Source organism: Triticum urartu, chromosome 7 (genome assembly GCF_003073215.2).
Source record: "Triticum urartu cultivar G1812 chromosome 7, Tu2.1, whole genome shotgun sequence".
In the NCBI taxonomy this organism is placed as follows: Eukaryota; Viridiplantae; Streptophyta; class Magnoliopsida; order Poales; family Poaceae; genus Triticum; species Triticum urartu.
In genome coordinates this window covers 441,869,511-441,890,737 of record NC_053028.1, presented here as the reverse complement: position 1 = coordinate 441,890,737, position 21,227 = coordinate 441,869,511, and the positions used below count along the sequence as shown (strand labels likewise).

Below are 21,227 nucleotides of genomic sequence, written 5' to 3'. Positions count from 1 at the left end.
TTCCTGACCTTCACAGATGATTTGAGCAGATATGGGTATATCTACTTGATGAAACATAAGTCTGAAACATTTGAAAAGTTTAAAGAATTTCAGAGTGAAGTAGAAAATCATCGTAACAAGAAAATTAAGTTTCTACGATCTGATCATGGAGGTGGATATTTGAGTTATGAGTTTGGTCTTCATTTGAAATAATGCGGAATAGTTTCGCAACTCACGCCACCTGGAACACCAGAGCGTAATGGTGTGTCCGAACGTCATAACTGTACTTTATTAAATATGGTGCGATCTATGATGTCTCTTATCGATTATTCACTATCGTTTTGGGGTTATGCATTAGAGACATCTGCATTCACGTTAATCCATCTAAATCCGTTGAGACGACACCATATGAACTATGGTTTAGCAAGAAATCTAAGTTGTCATTTCTTAAAGTTTGGGGTTGCGATGCTTATGTGAAAAAGTTTCAGCCTGATAAGCTCAAACCCAAATCGGAGAAGTGCGTCTTCATAGGATACCCAAAAGAAACTGTTGGGTACACCTTCTATCACAAATCCGAAGGCAAGATCTTTGTTGCTAAGAGTTGATCCTTTCTAGAGAAGGAGTTTCTCTCGAAAGAAGTGAGTGGGAGGAAAGTAGAACTTGATGAGGTAATTGTACCTTTTCTCCATAATTGCAAAGTAGTTCATCACAGAAATCAGTTCTAATGATTCCTACGCCAATTACTGAGGAAGCTAATGATGATGATCATGAAACTTCAAATAAAGTTACTACCAAACCTCAAAGGTTAACCAGAGTATGGTCCGCACCAGAGTGGTACGGTAATCCTTTCTAGAAGTCATGTTACTAGAACATGACAAATCTACGAACTATGAGGAAGCGATGATGGGCCCAGATTCCGCAAAATGACTTGAGGCCATGAAATCTGAGATGGGATCCATGTATGAGAACAAAGTGTGGACTTTGGTTGACTTGCCCAATGACCGGCAAGCCATTGAGAATAAATGGATCTTCTAGAGGAAGACAGCCGCTGATAGTAGTATTACTATATACAAAGCTCGAATTGTCGCAAAAGGTTTTCGACAAGTTCAAGATGTTGACAACGATGGGATTTTCTCACTTGTAGCGATGCTTAAGTCTGTCCGAATCATGTTAGCAATTGCCACATTTTATGAAATCTGGCAAATGGATGTCAAAACTGCATTCCTTAATGGATTTCTTAAAGAAGAGTTGTATATGATGCAACAAGAAGGTTTTGTCAATCCTAAAGGTGCTAACAAAGTGTGCAAGCTCCAGCGATCCATCTATGGACTGGTGCAAGCATCTCGGAGTTGGAATATATGCTTTGATAAAGTGATCAAAGCATATGGTTTTATACAGACTTGCGATGAAGCCTGTATTTACAAGAAAGTGAGTGGGAGCACTACAGCCTTTCTGGTAAGTATATGTGAATGACATATTGTTGATCGGAAATGATGTAGAATTTTTCTGGAAAGCATAAAGGAGTGTTTGAAAGGAGTTTTTCAAAGAAAGACCTCGGTGAAGCTACTTACATATTGAGCATCAAGATCTATAGAGATAGATCAAGATGCTTGATATATTTTTCAATGAGTACATACCTTGACAAGATTTTGAAGTAGTTCAAAATGGAACAGTCAAAGAAGGAGTTCTTTGCTGTGTTGCAAGGTGTGAAGTTGAGTAAAGACTCAAAACCCAACCACGGCAGAAAATAGAAAGAGAATGAAAAATCATTTCCTATGCCTCAGCCATAGGTTCTATAAAGTATGCCATGTTGTGTTGTGTACCTTGCCATGAGTTTGGAAAGGGGGTACGATAGTGATCCAGGAGTGGATCATTGGATAGCGGTCAAAGTTATCCTTAGTTACCTAATATAAGAGGACTAAGGAAATATTTCTCGGTTATGGAGGTGATAAAGAGTTACGTCGATGCAAGATTTTACACTTGTCCGGATGACTCTAAGTCTCAATCTGGATACATATTTAAAGTGGGAGCAATTAGCTAGAGTAGCTCCATGTAGAGCATTGTAGACATAGAAAATTTGCAAAATACATACGGCTCTGAATGTGGCAAACCCGTTGACTAAACTTCTCTCATAAGCAAAACATGATCACTCTTTGGGTGTTAATCACATAGAGATGTGAACTAGATTATTGACTCTAGTAAACCCTTTGGGTGTTGGTCACATGGTGATGTGAACTATTGGTGTTAAATCACATGGCGATGTGAACTAGATTATTGACTCTAGTGCAAGTGGGAGACTGAAGGAAATATGCCCTAGAGGCAATAATAAAGTTGTTATTTATATTTCCTTATATCATGATAATTTTTTTATTATTCTTGCTAGAACTGTATTAACCAGAAACTTAGTACATGCGTGAATACATAGACAAAACAGAGTGTCCCTAGTATGCCTCTACTAGACTAGCTCGTTCATCAAAGATGGTTAAGTTTCCTAGCCATAGACATGTGTTGTCATTTGATGAATGGGATCACATCATTAGAGAATGGTGTGATGGACAAGACCCATCCGTTAGCTTAGCACGATGATCGTTTAGTTTACTGCTATTGCTTTCTCCATAACTTATGCATGTTCCTATGACTATGAGATTATGCAACTCCCGAATACTAGAGGAACACTTTAGTGTGCTATCAAACGTCACAACGTAACTGGGTGACTATAAAGATGCTCTATAGGTGTCTCCGATGGTGTTTGTTGAGTTGGCATAGATCGAGATTAGGATTTGTCACTCTGTGTATCGGAGAGGTATCTCTGGGCCCTCTCGGTAATGCACATCACTATAAGCCTTGCAAGCAATGTGACTAATGAGTTAGTTACGGGATGTTGCATTGCGGAACGAGTAAAGAGACTTGCCGGGAACGAGATTGAACTAGGTATTGAGATACCGACGGTCGAATCTCGGGCAAGTAACATACTAATGACAAAGGGAACAACGTATGTTGTTATGCGGTTTAACCGATAAAGATCTTCATAGAATATGTAGGAACCAATATAAGCATCCAGATTCCGCTATTGCTTATTGACCGGAGATGAGTCTCGGTCATGTCTACATAGTTCTCGAACCCGTAGGGTCCGCACGCTTAACATTCGGTGACGATCGGTATTATGAGTTTATGTGTTTTGATGTACCGAAGGTTGTTCGAAGTCCCGGATATGATCACGGACATGACGAGGAGTCTCGAAATGGTCGAGACATAAAGATCGATATATTAGATGACTATGTTTGGACATCAGAATGGTTCCGGGTGAGTTCGGGCATATACCGAAGTACCGGGGAGGTTACTGGAACCCCCCGGGAAGTATATGGGCCTTATTGGGCCATAGTGAGAGAGAGAGAGAGGAGAAGGGATCCTAGGAGCCCCCCCCCCCAAGCCCAATCTGAATTGGGTGGGGGGTCCCCCCCCCTCCCCCTTTCCTTCCCCCTCTCTCCCCCTTCCTTCCTCTCCTAATCCAACTAAGGAAGGGGGGAATCCTACTCCCGGTGGGAGAAGGACTCCCTTGGGCGCGCCATAGAGGGCCGGCCCTTCCCCCTCCTCCACTCCTAGTTTTTTCAAGGCAGAGGGGGAGAGTGTAGGAATTTGAATGCAAATTTCAACATAAGGCAAAAAATTGTGCTCGTAAGTTTTTAACACCTAGACCACTTGCCTGCTTTGGCATACACACCCGATCCCACGCAACCAAGCATTTTGCCCCCGAGAAGGTGTCACTGTTTGACCAAAAGAAAATGCGTCTACGGTTATCAATTTCCTCTAGGACGCTTACAGGGAGGGAGAAGCACATCATGAAGTATGTGGGGAGGCTGTCGAGGACGGCGGAGAGCAAGATCAAGCGTCCTCCACGAGAGAGCAGGAGGGCACACCATCCGGCCAAGTATATATCGTAACGGTCTATGACGGGTTGGAACGCGGAGGGGGGCAGTTTATGAGGAGAGAGGGGAAGCCCAAGGTACTTTTGCGGGAAGGCAGCCACGGAGGTGCCAAGTGTGGCCGCCATTGCGGTGGCCATTTCTGGCTCAATATTTAGGGGGACGAAAGTGGTTTTTGAGAAGTTTATGGTTAGCCCGGTCGCGTTAGAGAAGTCATCGAGGATACGCTTTAGGTTGGCGGCTGCGGAAGTGTCTGCCCTAATAATAATTAGGATGTCGTCGGCGTACTGAAGGACCGGGCAAGAGAGACATGGGGAGATGGGATGTGCAAGCAGGTTTTGCTCACAGGCCTTTATGATCATTCTTTGGAGCACATCGGCAATTATTATGAAGAGAAACGGGGATAGGGGGTCCCCCTATCTTAACCCATTTTTGACTTAAATTCGATCCCTTTAAAAATAGGTGCACCATCTCCTCGTACGTGATCTGCTTATACGGTGGACCCCATCCACATCCTCTCAAGCAAAGCACGTCTCTAATCTTGCATGGTCTGTTGATGCGATTGACAATCTTTTCTTTATGTGTTCAAAAAAAATCTTTTCTTTACGTGCGAGTGGCAAGAAATCTCTGCATCTTATATTTTTTACTGGACCAAATAAATCACAAATCCAAAGGTCCCTTACATCAACGTAGGCTCTACCGGTTCTCAAAAAAAACGTAGGCTCTACTCTCTTTCCAGATATTAGTGAACTCCTTGCCAAACTGAGTCTGATCAGTTTTGGAAGCAAATTCCTTGCCTTGATTTAATACTTTTTTTTTACCTTGCATGCGCCAATAATTTGTGAACACCGGCATTAGTCTTGGCCATATCAATAGGTTTACTATCTATCTATGCAGTTTCCTATACTGCGGGTTCATTACAAGTAAAGGCAGGGGGATTTTGCAAATATGCGCGCTGACCCGCTCGAGCCCGAGCAGTCCAGTTGTCGCTCTGTGATTGGCCCAGGACCAAAGTTGCACATTGGATGTAAGTTGTAGGACTGGGTAGATTCATTTTGCAAGTTATAAGACTAAGGGGATGTTTGGTTGAGAAGTCCTAGGACTTTTTCTAGTCCAGAGACTAATCAAAAAAGACTCTTTAGTAGAGTCTTTTTCTAATCCTTGTAGAAAAAATCCCTCCCTTTTGGTTTCTAGAGACTTTTTCTAATCTCTGGGACTAAAAAGTCCCTGAACCAAACACCCCCTAAGCCATCACATCTCAGACAAGTTCTAGAACTCCCAATGCTTTTACCTCCTTTGAGAAATGGCCTCTACTCCACTTTGCCAGGTACCCGTGCGCTTGAGCTTATGAAAGAGGTGAAGAGGTCCTGACACAGTTCAGCATTTGGCTCAATCCAAGGCCTCCGGACCAATCCATTGAAATCCGGGAGGCAAGACCAAACGTTCTCAAATTTATTTATAATGTCATACAGAGAGCGAAACTATATCCATAGCGTTTCGAGATAGGGTGATAGCCACAGAAAAAACTGTCGATTCAGATGTGCCGCAGGTCGCTGCTACAGTTAGTTTCGGCATGATGCTTTCCAAATCACAAGTCGTCAATGCAGGGGAGACAGAGGCATAGTAAAAACTTTTACATGAAGTTATTTTTTCTCCTCTGTTCTACTTGATGTAATAAGAAAAATGTCTATGAAGAAGTTGAAACGGAACACAGCAAGAACAGCAAAGGGTATGTCCAGAGATGCAAAGATCTAGACATGAGCCGCCACCACAAGCAGGAGGGGCTCGTTGACCTACCTACGACGCAAGTCCAGGGACGTGCATCAGAAACGCAAACGCAAATGCACACCAACTAGGTGGGCTGCACCACACTACGGCAGCCTGCGCCTTCGCGGTCCAGCTTGATGCTTCCTGCTCGCTGGGTCATCGGTTCAAGTCGAAGCAGCAACGCCGAAAGAGGGTACGAGCCATCCGTTCTTCTTCCCATGCTCCACGTAGGAGAGGAACTTCTCCCTGGCATCAGGTATGTCGAGAGCCAGATCGTCAAGCCCGTCCCTGACCCTGGAGAACCCCTTGGTCATCTGGTTGATGGTTATGATCCCTTCGCCAAAGCACTCGTGCAGCAGAGCAAGCATGCACTCTTTCTTCTTCTCCATTGCCATGACGAGCGCCTTCTTGACCACCTCGTGATTGAAGAAAGGCATGCCCATCTCACGGATGCACTTGCATGCTTCCCCTACATCGCCCCCGCTCTCGTATTCCTCCAGGAGCTTTGTTATCTTGTCCTTGGCGTCCTCCACGGCCCATCCTGTCCCACCGCCCCAGCATCTCAGTAGCCTCTCGCCTGCGTGGCGGGCAGAGGCAAGTGAGCGTGCCATGTTCAATGTTTCAGCCCCACTGCACTTTGGTGGAAGGATGCTGCCAATCTCATCTAAGTTCAGAGGTGCAAGCACATCATCGATCACTGCCCTCGCTAGGAACAGTCCCAGCTCATCTGAGGCATCCAATATGTCCAGTGCAGTATCTTCTGCAGATTCAAGAAGCATTATGAATCCCTTGACGATGTCTTCACTGGAGAATAGCTCCATGCTTAATGAGGATAGGAGAACTGACGCCATCTCTTTCTCCCTGTTCTTGCGGTCCATGGCAATTGTTATCAGTTTCTTGATAAAGACCGGGTTGTACTCTGGTAAACCAAGTTCTTTGAGTGTGCGAATAAGCTCTGGTATATCATCAGAAAGGAAGTACTCATGTATCATAGACACAGCCTCCTTCTTGTACCTCCTCAGCTTCTCATGGTCATCATCTTGGACACTGCCGTTGGCACCTGAAGATTCATACGAAGAGTCAAGCCAACCCTCGGAAACTGCTTTCGATACCAATGTCTGGAATTGAGATTTTGCGGATGGTATATCAAGGGAGAGATCATCAAGACTCTCCACAATACGGGAGAAACCCTTCACCATCTGACTAGAGCTTATCAAACCTTCTTCAGATGCCTCCTTCAGAAGCTTGACAATAAGGGTTTCTGCAGCTGGACTTTCCATTCCAAGAGTGACAGCTCGTTTCACGACCTCATGGTGGAAAAATGGCACAGCCAACTCTCTTATGCACCTACACGCCTCCGCTGTATCACCATTCTTGATATATTCCTTTAGAAGATCAGTAATCCTCCTCTTTACCTCCTCCACTGTGATGTGAGTTGAACCACCCCATCGTCGCTCAAGTAACTCTGCATGGTGGGGTGCTGAAAGATAGCTCTTTGCTGCAATTTGTAAAACTTGCAAGCCCTTAGAAGACTCTGTCAGGCTTCCTTTTGCCTTGTTGAGAAAAGCAGGTGGAAGAATGTCATCTACAACTGCTCGTGCAATGAAAAGAGCAAGAACATCAACTGCATCAGGTATGTCAACAGCCAAATCATCAACAGCCTGTAGCAGCATCACAAACCCTAGTTTGATTTGAGTTGAACTGAGCCCATCACCATACAGAGATGATAACAGCACTGATACCATCTCTTTCTCCTTGTCATGTCTGTCCATTGCCATGGAAACAAGCTTCTTGACAAAGTAGCGGTGGAAGTCATCATAACCGAGCTCTTTAAGATCAGAACCTGTCTGCTTAACATCACCAGTGCTGAAATATTCCTCAATGATTGTGACAAGAGATTTCTTGTAGTCCTCTAGTGGGGTTGTAGCAGGGGCTTCAATTAATTCATATGGTTCCTGATTAACAAAACACAACACGATGAGTGTCCAAAGTTAGGTTGAGTACTGAGTATTAACCACATAACAAGTTAACAGCATATATAGACAAAGCTGAATATTATATTTACCAGTTTCTTGTGACTAAAAAAAATCAAACGGTTCAGCATTGCATGAAAAAATGACTGGAGTATACAGGTCAAGACCATGAAGTATTACCTCATCGCTATCATAGTTTGGATCATTTCGGTCAAGGAATGTGGCTGTATCAGCGTCGATAAGTCTTCCCCATGTGCCTTTGCCACCAGCACCATCTGTAGTACAGAAGATCAACAAATCAGACATTTTAGCAATTTTCTATATTACAAAAGTAGAAATGAGAACTAATAGACCATGAGACACTGGAAAACACAGCCATTTTCGAAGTGCAATTAGTTGATAGAACCTATAGCGATATTCAAGAATTCCCCAAACTCAAGGCCCCCACAATGTATTAGACTTGGATTGTGAATGGGTAATCACTGTTTCTATCGTGGAAGAATCATAAACTGAACATCATACTGTCATGTAACATAATCACATGACACGGTTTTTTTCAATAAAATAACACACATACAGTACAGATTTTAAACTCAAGAAATTGCACATTTGCATTCTATATTAGGCCACACAGCAACTACATGGCGTAATGAATAGATGGACCCATTTTAGATTTTTATGCTACAATAGCAGGGACAAGAAAAGAAAGTATCCCTGACAGCTAGTCTCTGGTGATAGCAACTGAAGTCAATGCCTCGGCAGTTTTAATTGTAAAATCTAACCATATGCGTTTAGGGTGAGTCCAGGTAGTACAATATACACTTCACTGAAGATCCCAAATACTCCACGCCCAATGTGTACAGGAAATAAATGGAAGCTAAACAAGCAAGAAAACAAAGGACCAGTAACTATAAGCCCAGAATGACAACTTCCTTTTCTAATGAAACAGAGTGAAAATTTCAAATAAGAAAGGGAAACAAACGACGATGCACAGCTTCTTAACAAAACACATAATCAATTGCTACCAGAAAGAGAGAAGCCTGCATTGCAACATGCTGCAATACACTATATCTATACCAATATAAAAGGACCCAAAGCGGCAGATCCAACTTATCCCGGCCATCAAACCATGTCAATCCAACGACCTAGATTGCTCCAATGGCGAGCACTCAACATGTTTAGCGTGCAAATAATATCTATACCAATATAAAAAGACCCAGTGAGGCAGATCCAACAGATCTCGGCCATCCATTAGCATTAATCCGACAGTCCTTATTGTCCTAATGGTGAGCAACTAAACGCGTTTAGTGCTAAACGCGTTTACTGCTAATCAATCCTCTCTCCCTGATTCCCTTCCTTAGTACACCTTTCACAAGAAAGGAAACTGCCACAATGAACCGCCCCACGACATACGTAAGAAAGGGAATCAGGGGGTGATTCTCCGTTGAATTAGTATAATTTTCAACCCATTTGTAGGAAGAGATGGACCTGCCGCTGATGGTGTTTACACAAACAATTTTTTTTATGCTACTTCTGTAAAGAAAAGAAAATTCAGGTGTGTCTTCAAGCCGAATTAAGATTACACGTGCGTTGCACGTGCGCATTTACTAGTCATACCAAATATCAGTATCAACAGTTCAACACTAATCACATAATTGGCATGCAGTTAATATTCTACCTAAATCAAGGTAGAATTAATATTTTGCCAAATATCACCATGCATTGCACGTACGCATTTACTAGTTCTATAAAAAACTAGGTTCAAATAACAGCTAGAAGTAATAACAATAAGGATACCAAATGAGTTTTCCAGTTATTACGAAAATAACGAAAAACAGTACAGACAGCTAACATAAAAAGTGGAATAATAATCAGCAGGATCTAGTATAATCATATATAGGACATGCATACATACACATAGATATTGACCAACTTCCATCGGCTAGAATTATGAGCTGAAACAATTAGAGGAATACAAACAGACCATATCCTAACAGAACAAGAGATGGCCAGCTGCTCATCATACAATATGATGATCACGAGTGGGGAACAATTCACACGACAATATAGACGGCAACCATCACAGTCAGCCCATGGCACATGTTACAAGTAAAAGGAATCTGAAGTGCTCTGTCTTAGCAAATGTCCTGTAAAAGATGGTTGTCTTGCCCACACAAGAAAAGTCAGTGGTATCAACTAACTGAAAGCTTCTTATCAGGAAGAGGTAGATAATATACTCGGACGGACGAATTTACAGTACCATATATCAGATCCTGGGATCTGAGTACTCCTATGGATCGAAAAAGCAGAGCGACAAAAAAATTCCTAAAGGGTAACAGATGCAACCAGAATACTGGTAATCAATTCAACCAACATAGAAGAATGCTACACGGACAGATTGTAATTGCCATTACCCGACAAAACCAATCCCCTTTAGGCAGCTCAGGAGTCAGGAGCACAAATTAACACGCACACGGAACCAACAAAACCAATCCCCTTTAGGCAGCTCAGGAGTCGGGAGCACAAATTAACACACACACGTAACCGATAAACTGCTTCATGCATGCAAAGCTAACCCTCGCCACCAACAGCAGGTGTATGCCATCAAAATGCAACGGTTATCAACTTACCAACCTACTGCAACAAATCGAAATCGGCAAACTAGTGAACAGTCAAACAATCGATGACCCCCCAATAAAATTTTGTCGGCGCTGTATGATGTATAGGCCACAATGTGCTACCTCCATATAACGAGAGCCTCACCTCAATGAGACACAAAAACTAGCAGCATGAGCATACGAGAACTACAAGCATAACTTCGAAATAAACATCAACAGCAAGATCAACTCAGCTGCTAAACCTGCATTCCCAGAACCCTAAACTAGGTCGACTCCACATAAGGCATGAACAACAGGCTACGCAATCCACTGAAGCAGTAACAATAGCAGCACATCAACATTACGTCCTAATCAAGCACGCAAAGCTCTAAAACCAGCCCCGTAACAACAGGGAAGCTATTAATTACATAGGGCACAAACAGATCGAGCGCCACCTCACCTTTCTTAAGCTTGACGGCCTTCCCGGAATGCGACCGTCGCGCGTGCCTCGCCCCAGCTCCGCCCCCGCCTCCCCTCGCGGCGGCGGCGGCGGCGCGCACCTGCTGCTGGTGCAGCTCGTACTGCTGCAGCAGCGCGGAGGTGGTGGTCCCCGTGGGCGAGCGCGGCGACGTGAGCGAGAGCGTCTCGGCGTTCTGCACCGCGATCCGCAGCTTCTCCCGCTGCTCCTGCGTCAGGAACCCCCCATCGTTCCTCGGCGACGCCATCCCGAATCCACCGCCCTGCGGCCACAATTACAGCACCAACCAAAACCAAACCAAATCAGCGTCGCCTCGCACCGCACCGAAATGGGGAACGAATTAGAGCGGGGGAGACGGGGGGCGGCCGCGAGAGGGCAGCAAGCACGGCGGGAGCCGACGCCCTATCCAGACATAGCAGTACGTACCTAGGGTTTCCTCCGCGGATCGAGCGCCCCCCAAACCCGTGCGCGAGATTTGCGTGCGTGCGCCGCGGCTGCAGAGCGAGCGAGCGAGTGGTATGGTACTGACTTTTTTTTTCCTCCCCTCCCCTTTCGCTTTTGGTTTTCCTCCTGGAGGAGACGAGACTGAGCCGATGGAGAGAGGGATGGATAGGGGGTTTTATATGGAAGGCGGCGTGGGTTTCGGGACACGTCGCCTGCACCAGACACGCTCTTCGACCTCGTGGGACCCACCGTGCCCGAGCCCACGTGTCATTGAGACTGCATGAGGGGCTGTTGTGTGGGCTCACCGGTTTCGAGGCCCACTGGTTTGGGCCGCGGATCCCTATCCCATCCCCACGTGGCAGGCTGCGGTTCGGCCGCTCGTGGCTCGCTTCGCGCACACGGGTTAAGCACATAGCTGCTGCTGACATGTGGGGCGTGGAGTACTTTGAGCCCACTTGTCGGTGGGACGTTGAATATTTTAGGGGCAATAGATGAGTGGTCGGTGGGAGTCGGATCAGGCCGTGGGAGTTAGGGTTTTGCTTTGCTCGGCGAGGTGGTTTGGGATCTTCTGTGGCTGGCCAAGTTGGCGTCAGTGACAAGAGGGAGGTCGTGATTGGCCCCGGGCGGTGTGGATAAGGCGAGTGACGGGCCGGATGAGTATGACGCGTCGGACTAAGGTCAAGATTCGGTGTCATCTCTTCAGTGACAACCTCCTTATGGTCTATTGATCTTTTTGTATTTTGAGCCAACATTTGATTAGAAATTTATAACTAACAAAATGTTAATGCATGCCATAAGAAATTATATCATTGAATTCATATTTGAACATAGTTTTCAGTGACATTATTTTTTGTGACATGTATTACCATTTTGTTAATTAAATTCATGGTCAAAATTTGGGATATGATATAATACTAAAGGAACTAATAAATCAGAACAAAGATAGTACTACTATCAGGTTGGGAAATCCACTTGCAGATTAATTATCACAAAAAAGACCTTCCAGAAGAATTTATCTTCTTTCATTTGTCCGATCGTTCCTCAATTCAAGAGAGACGTCACGTTTGTGGTTGATTTTGTCAGAATTGGAGACGGCACATGTTTAGAGCGTCAGAATTTATTAAGCAAAAACAATCGCAGTCGTTACTCATTTTCTCATTTCCTCGGAGAAACACAAGAACATGCACGTATTTCTTTTTCCTTAATTTTTGCCTAATGATTGTGTCCGGCCGACCGGCAGAAGCAAAGCCCCAGTCTCGCGTGGTGCGTACAATCAATTATTAGAGTTGTGTCGAATATTATGTATAAAGTAGGTTATAGTTGAACTCTAAGTAGTATTGTGTTTAGATAGTATATGGAGTCGTGTCCTACTATGACACTTGTATCCTAGGCTTCTCATATATAGTGACGGTAGACACACTTTGTAACTTATGCCAACATAATAGCACAGGTACGCAGGGGAGCCAGCGGCGTGTGCCGGCGCCCGGGTAGCCGGTGTGCAGTATTGTGACGGTGTCACGGGGAGGAGCGCCCATACTCAGGCCCCGGGGATGTAGCCATATCGATGAACCTCGTTAACAAATCTCGGTGTCATACTCGTGTGATTGCTTGGTTCTTGTATGATCGACAGAGTGCCTCATATTTATTCTAACAAGTGGAATCATGAGAAGAGGCTGCTGAAGTTGATCTAGAGGATGATCGTCGTTGTCAAATCGTTGTGGAGGCTATACCTCGGTGTGTCGCAGGAAGGAAACAGCGGAATCCACAAACCAATTACGGCGAGATCGAAAATCATCAGCATTCAGCGAGATCGCTCGAAAGCGCGTGCAACAGATAAATTTGTTTGACTCCGGATCAGTGCGGCGCGTGTCTAGTGCAGAAGGCCGAGCAGTGGTCATGGGCGAAGGCTCGGCTGAAGCGTGGGACTGTCTGGTGCGCAGTGTGGCCTCGTCCTAAGTCTATTTTAAACCTTAAACTCGTAGAGGTAGTCGGAATTGAACCCTCAACTTTGAATCCCTGAAATCGGCACTTTGTATTCATCAATCTCGGTCAATTCCAACCCTAAACCAACCCTACACTACTTGTTGCGTCGGGAAAAAGACAATCCCGGCAGGAAACAGTCGTTTTTTGTCGTTGACTCTACGGACCTACACGTCATATTCATCTTCCCCGCCTCCATACATCCAATAGTGTGCCACTTTGTTGGGGAACATAGTAATTTTAAAAAAATCCAACGCACACGCAAGATCAATCATGGTGGTGCATAGCAACGATAGGGGAAGAGTGTTGTCCATGTACCCTCGTAGACCGTAAGCGGAAGCGTTATGACAACGCGGTTGATGTAGTCGTACGTCTTCACGATCCGACCGATCCTAGTACCGAAAGTACGGCACCTCCGCGATCTGCACACGTTCGGCTCGGTGACGTCCCACGAACTCTTGATCCAGCCGAGTGTCGAGGGAGAGCTTCGTTAGCACGACGGCGTGATGACGGTATTGATGAAGCTACCGGCGCAGGGCTTCGCCTAAGCACTACGACGATATGATCGAGGTGGATTATGGTGGAGGGAGACACCGCACATGGCTAAGGGATCAATGATCAACTTGTGTGTCCTAGGGTGCCCCCTGCCCCCGTATATAAAGGAGCAAGGGGGAGGCCGGCTGACCCTTGGAGCGTGCCAAGGAGGGGAGGAGTCCTCCTCCTAGTAGGAGTAGGACTCCCCCTTTCCTAGTCCAACTAGGAGGAGGAAGGGGGAAGGAAGGAGAGGAGAAGGGAGAAGGAAAGGGGGGCGCCGGCCCCCATCCCTAGTCCAGTTCGGACTAGAGGGGGAGGGGCACGCGGCCCTTCCTTGGCCGGCCCTCTCTCTCCACTAAGGCCCATGTGGCCCATTAGTTCCCCTTGGGGGTCCCGGTAACCCTCCTGCACTCCGGTTTTCTCCGAAATCACCCGAAACACTTCCGACGTCCGAATATAGTCGTCTAATATATCAATCTTTATGTCTCGACCATTTTGAGACTCATCGTCATGTCCATGATCACATCCGGGACTTCAAACTATCTTCGGTACATCAAAACACATAAACTCGTAATACCGATCGCCACCGAACGTTAAGCGTGTGGACCCTATGGGTTCGAGAACTATGTAGACATGACCGAGACATGTCTCGGGTCAATAACCAGTAGCAGAACCTAGATTCTCATATTGGCTCCCACATATTCTACGAAGATCTTTATCGGTCAAAACGCATAACGATATACGTTGTTCCCTTTGTCACCGGTATGTTACTTGCCCGAGATTCGATCGTCGGTATCTCAATACCTAGTTCAATCTCGTTACCGGCAAGTCTCTTTACTCGTTTCATAATGTATAATCCCGTAACTAACTCATTAGTCACATTGCTTTCAAGGCTTATAGTGATGTGCATTACCGAGAGGGCCTAGAGATACCTCTCTGATACTCGAAGTGACAAATCCTAATCTCGATCTATGCCAACTCAACAAACACCATCGAAGACACCTGTAGAGCATCTTTATAGTCACCCAGTTACATTGTGACATTTGATAGCAGACTAAGTGTTCCTCCGGTATTCGGGAGTTGCATGATCTCATAGTCATAGGAACATGTATAAGTTATGGAGAAAGCAATAGCAACAAACTAAACGATCATCGTGCTAAGCTAACGGATGGGTCAAGTCAATCACATCATTCTCTAATGATGTGATCCCGTTAATCAAATGACAACTCATGTCTATGGTTAGGAAACATAACCATCATTGATTCAACAAGCTAGTCTAGTAGAGGCATACTAGTGACATTCTGTTTGTCTATGTATTCACACATGTACTAAGTTCCCGGTTAATACAATTCTGGCATGAATAATAAACATTTATCATGATATAAGGAAATATAAATAACAACTTTATTATTGCCTCTAGGGCATATTTCCTTTAGTCTCCCACTTGCACTAGAGTCAATAATTTAGATTACATTGTAATGATTCTAACACCCATGGAGTCTTGGTGTTGATCATGTTTTGCTCGTGAGAGAGGCTTAGTCAACGGGTGTGCAACATTCAGATCTGTATGTATCTTGCAAATCTCTATGTCTCCCTCCTTGACTTGATCGCGGATGGAATTGAAGCGTCTCTTGATGTGCTTGGTTCTCTTGTGAAATCTGGATTCCTTTGCCAAGGCAATTGCACCAGTGTTGTCACAAAAGATTTTCATTGGACTCGATGCACTAGGTATGACACCTAGATCGGATATGAACTCCTTCATCCAGACTACTTCATTTGCTGCTTCCGAAGCAGCTATGTACTCCGCTTCACATGTAGATCCCGCCACGATGCTCTGCTTGGAACTGCACCAAGTGACAGCTCCACCATTTAATAAAAATATGTATCCGGTTTGTGGCTTAGAGTCATCCGGATCAGTGTCAAAGCTTGCATCGACATAACCTTTTACGATGAGCTCTTTGTCACCTCCATATACGAGAAACATATCCTTAGTCCTTTTTAGGTATTTCAGGATGTTCTTGACCGCTGTCCAGTGATCCACTCCTGGATTACTTTGGTACCTCCCTGCTAAACTAATAGCAAGGCACGCATCAGGTCTGGTACACAGCATTGGATACATGATAGAACCTATGGTTGAAGCATATGGAATGACTTTCATTTTCTCTCTATCTTCTGAAGTGGTCGGGAATTGAGTCTGACTCAACTTCACACCTTGTAACACAGGCAAGAACCCTTTCTTTGCCTGATCCATTTTGAACTTCTTCAAAAATTTATCAAGGTTTGTGCTTTGTGAAAGTCCAATTAAGCGTCTTGATCTATCTATATAGATCTTGATGCCCAATATATAAGCAGCTTCACCAAGGTCTTTCATTGAAAAATTCTTATTCAAGTATCCTTTTATGCTATTTAGGAATTCAGTATCATTTTTGATCAACAATATGTCATCTACATATAATATCAGAAATGCTACAGAGCTCCCACTCACTTTCTTGTAAATACAGGCTTCTCCAAAAGTCTGTATAAAACCATATGCTTTGATCACACTATCAAAGCGTATATTCCAACTCTGAGAGGCTTCCACCAGTCCATAAATGGAACGTTGGAGCTTGCACACTTTGTTAGCACCTTTTGGATTGACAAAACCTTCTGGTTGCATCATATACAACTCTTCTTTAAGATATCCATTAAGAAATGCAGTTTTGACATCCATTTGCCAAATTTCATAATCATAAAATGTGACAATTTCTAACATGATTCGGACGGACTTAAGCATCGCTACGGGTGAGAAGGTCTCATCATAGTCAACTCCTTGAACTTGTCGAAAACCTTTTGCAACAAGTCGAGCTTTGTAGACAGTAACATTACCGTCAGCGTCATTCTTCTTCTTGAAGATCCATTTATTCTCTATGGCCTGCCGATCATCGGGCAAGTCAACCAAAGTCCACACTTTGTTCTCATTCATGGATCCCATCTCAGATTTCATGGCCTCAAGCCATTTTGCATAATCTGGGCTCATCATCGCTTCCTCATAGTTCGTAGGTTCGTCATGGTCAAGTAACATGACCTCCAGAACAGGAATATCGTACCACTCTGGTGCGGATCGCACTCTGGTTGACCTACGAGGTTCGGTAGTAACTTGATCAGAAGTTTGATGATCATCATCATTAGCTTCCTCACTTACTAGTGTAGGAATCACTGGAACTGATCTCAGTGATGAACTACTTTCCAATAAGGGAGCAAGTACAATTACCTCATCAAGTTCTACTTTCCTCCCACTCACTTTTTTCGAAAGAAATCCTTCTCTAGAAAGGATCCATTCTTAGCAATGAATATCTTGCCTTCGGATCTGTGATAGAAGGTGTACCCAATAGTCTCCTTTGGGTATCCTATGAAGACACATTTCTCCGATTTGGGTTCGAGCTTATCAGGTTTAAGCTTTTTCACATAAGCATCGCAACCCCAAACTTTAAGAAACGACAAATTGGGTTTCTTGCCAAACCACAGTTCATAAGGTGTCGTCTCAACGGATTTAGATGGTGCCCTATTTAACATGAATGCAGCCGTCACTAAAGCATAACCCCAAAATGGTAGCGGTAAATCAGTAAGAGACATCATAGATCGCACCATATCTAGTAAAGTACGATTACGACGTCCAGACACACCATTACGCTGTGGTGTTCCGGGTGGCATGAGTTGCGAAACTATTCCGCATTGTTTCAAATGAAGACCAAACTCGTAACTCAAATACTATGTTTCATTAAGTAGATATACCCATATCTGCTCAAATCATCTGTGAAGGTGAGAAAATAACGATATCCGCCGTGAGCCTCAATGTTCATTGGACCACATACATCAGTATGTATGATTTCCAATAACTCTGTTGCTCGCTCCATTGTTCCGGAGAATGGAGTTTAGTCATCTTGCCCATGAGGCATGGTTCACAAGTACCAAGTGATTCATAATCAAGTGATTCCAGAAATCCATCAGAATGGAGTTTCTTCATGCACTTTACACCAATATGACCCAAATGACAGTGCCACAAATAAGTTGCACTATCATTATCAACTCTGCATCTTTTGGCTTCAATACTATGAACATGTGTATCACTACTATCAAGATTTAGTAAAATAGACCACTCATCAAGGGTGCATGATCATAAAAGATATTACTCATATAAATAGAACAACCATTATTCTCTGATTTAAATGAATAGCCGTCTCGCATCAAACAAGATCCAGACATAATGTTCATGCTCAATGCTGGCACAATAACAATTATTTAGGTCTAAAACTAATCTCGAAGGTAGATGTAGAGGTAGCGTGCCGACGGCGATCACATCGACTTTGGAACCATTTCCCACGCGCATCGTCACCTCGTCCTTAGTCAATCTTCGCTTAATCCGTAGCCCCTGTTTCGAGTTGCAAATATTAGCAACAAAACCAGTATCAAATACCCAGGCACTACTGCGAGCATTAGTAAGGTACACATCAATAACATGTATATCAAATATACCTTTCACTTTGCCATCCTTCTTTTCCGCCAAATACTTGGGGCAGTTCCGCTTCCAGCGACTAGTCCCTTTGCAGTAGAAGCACTCAGTCTCGGGCTTAGGTCCAGACTTGGGTTTCTTCACTTGAGCAGCGGCTGGCTTGTTCTTCTTCTTGAAGTTCCCCTTCTTCCCTTTACCCTTTTTCTTGAAACTGGTGGTCTTGTTGACCATCAATACTTGATGCTCTTTCTTGATTTCTAGCTCCGCAGCCTTTAGCATTGCGAAGAGCTTAGGAATCGTCTTATCCATCCCTTGCATATTATAGTTCATCATGAAGCTCTTATAGCTTGGTGGCAGTGATTGAAGAACTCTGTCAATGACACTATCATCAGAAAGATTAACTCCCAGCTGAGTCAAGTGGTTGTGGTACCTAGACATTCTGAGTATATGTTCACTCAGAACTATTATCCTCCATTTTGTAGCTGTAGAACTTATTGGAGACTTCATATCTCTCAATCTGGGCATTTGCTTGAAATATCAACTTCAACTCCTGGAACATCTCATATGCTCCATGACGTTCAAAACGTCGTTGAAGTCCCGGTTCTAAGCCGTAAAGTATGGCACACTGAACTATCGAGTAGTCATCAGCTTTGCTCTGCCAGGTGTTCACAACATCTGGCGTTGCTCCTGCAACAGGTTTGTCACCTAGCGATGCTTCCAAGACGTATTCTTCTGTGCAGCAATGAGGATAATCCTCAAGTTACGGACCCAGTCTGTGTAGTTGCTACCATCATCTTTCAACCTAGCTTTCTCTAGGAACACATTAAAATTCAATGGAACAACATCACGGGTCATCTATCTACAACAACATAGACTTGCAAAATACTATCAGGTACTAAGTTCATGATAAATTAAAGTTCAATTAATCAAATTACTTAAGAACTCCCAGTTAGATAGACATCCCTCTAATCATCTAAGTGATCATGTGACCCATATCAACTAAACCATGTCCGATCATCACGTGAGATGGAATAGTTTTCAATGGTGAACATCACTATGTTGATCATATCTACTATATGATTCACGCTCGACCTTTCGGTCTCGGTGTTCCGAGGCCATATCTGCATATTCTAGGCTCGTCAAGTTTAACCCTAGTATTCGGCGTGTGCAAAACTGGCTTGCACCCGTTGTATGTGAACGTAGAGCTTATCACACCCGATCATGACGTGGTGTCTCGACACGACGAACTGTAGCAACGGTGCATACTCAGGGAGAACACTTATACCTTGAAATTTAGTGAGAGATCATCTTATAATGCTACCGTCGAACTAAGCAAAATAAGATGCATAAAGTATAAACATCACATGCAATCAATATAAGTGATATGATATGGCCATCATCATCTTGTGCCTTTGATCTCCATCTCCAAAGCACTGTCATGATCACCATTGTCACCGGCTTGACACCTTGATCTCCATCGAAGCATCTTTGTCTTCTCGCCAACTATTGCCTTTACGACTATCGCTACCGCTTAGTGATAAAGTAAAGCAATCACATGACGATTGCATTTCATACAATAAAGCGACAACCATATGGCTCTTGCCAGTTGCCGATAACTGTGTTACAAAACATGATCATCTCATACAATAAAATTTAGCATCATGTCTTGACCATATCACATCACAAGATGCCCTGCAAAAACAAGTTAGACGTCATCTACTTTGTTGTTGCAAGTTTTACGTGGCTGCTACGGGATGAGCAAGAACCGTTCTTACCTACGCATCAAAAACCACAACATGGTATAGTGATTGCTTTTTGATCTTCAGAAAGAACCTTGTTCATTGAATCCGATTCAACTAAAGTTGGAGAAACCGACACCCACCAGCCACCTGTGTGCGAAGCACGTCGGTGGAACTAGTCTCGCATAAGCGTACGCGTAATGTCGATCTAGGCCGCTTCATCCAACAATACCGCCGAATCAAGAATCAACTAGTGACGGCAAGCAATATGTATATACCCACGCCCACAACTCCTTTGTGTTCTACTCGTGCATATAACATCTACGCATAGACCTGGCTCGGATGCGACTGTTGGGGAACGCGGTAATTTTTAAAAAATCCTACGCACACGCAAGATCTATCATGGTGATGCATACCAACGAGAGGGGAAGAGTGTTGTCCACATACCCTCATAGACCGTAAGTGGAAGCGTTATGACAACACGGTTGATGTAGTTGTACGTCTTCACGATCTGACCGATCCTAGTACCGAAAGTACGACACCTCCGCGATCTGCACACATTCGGCTCGGTGACGTCCCACAAACTCTTGATCCAGCTGAGTGTCGAGGGAGAGCTTCGTTAACACGACGGTGTGATGACAGTGATGATGAAGCTACCGGCGCAGGGCTTCGCCTAAGCACTACGGCGATATGACCGAGGTGGATTATGGTGGAGGGGGGCACCACACACGTCTAAGGGATCAATGATCAACTTGTGTGTCCTAGGGTGCCCCTGCCCCCGTATATAAAGGAGCAAGGGGGGAGGACGACTGGCCCTTGGGGCGCGCCAAGGAGGGGAGGAGTCCTCCTCCTAGTAGGAGTAGGACTCCCCCTTTCCTAGTCCAACTAGGAGAAGGAAGGGGAAGGAAGGAGATGAGAAGGGAAAAGGAAAGGGGGCACCGCCCGAAGGAAATATGCCCTAGAGGCAATAATAAAGTTGTTATTTATATTTCCTTATATCATGATAAATGTTTATTATTCATGCTAGAATTGTATTAACCGGAACTTAGTACATGTGTGAATACATAGACAAACAGAGTGTCACTAGTTTGCCTCTACTTGACTAGCTCATTGAATCAATGATGGTTATGTTTCCTAACCATAGACATGATTTGTCATTTGATTAACGGGATCACATCATTAGAGAATGATGCGATTGACTTGACCCATCCGTTAGCTTAGCACGATGATCGTTTAGCTTGTTGCTATTGCTTTCTCCATAACTATACATGTTCCTATGACTATGAGATCATGCAACTTCCGAATACCGGAGGAACACTTTGTG

At 44.2% G+C, this 21,227-nt stretch overlaps 1 protein-coding gene across 1 annotated transcript; it reads right to left on the bottom strand.

Annotated features, from left to right (window-relative positions):
• Positions 1–5,523: 5,523 nt before the first annotated feature.
• On the bottom strand, positions 5,524–11,321 carry LOC125521664 (MA3 DOMAIN-CONTAINING TRANSLATION REGULATORY FACTOR 1-like). The gene is made up of 4 exons (XM_048686714.1): positions 11,144–11,321; positions 10,700–10,979; positions 7,823–7,917; positions 5,524–7,624 (listed from the first exon to the last, which is right to left on the bottom strand). The coding sequence occupies exons 2-4, from the start codon at positions 10,962–10,964 to the stop codon at positions 5,834–5,836; spliced, it is 2,151 nt and encodes a 716-aa protein (XP_048542671.1). The 5' UTR covers positions 10,965–10,979; positions 11,144–11,321; the 3' UTR covers positions 5,524–5,833.
• Between the last annotated feature and the right edge of the window lie 9,906 nt (positions 11,322–21,227).

Coding starts and splice junctions, on each gene's coding strand:
- LOC125521664 (XM_048686714.1), bottom strand. CDS start 10,964: ATGGCGTCGCCGAGGAACGATGGGGGGTTCCTGACGCAGGAGCAGCGG. Junction 7,918..10,699: donor GGCCGTCAAGCTTAAGAAAG/GTGAGGTGGCGC, acceptor TCTGTACTACAG/ATGGTGCTGGTGGCAAAGGC. Junction 7,625..7,822: donor CAAACTATGATAGCGATGAG/GTAATACTTCAT, acceptor TTTGTTAATCAG/GAACCATATGAATTAATTGA.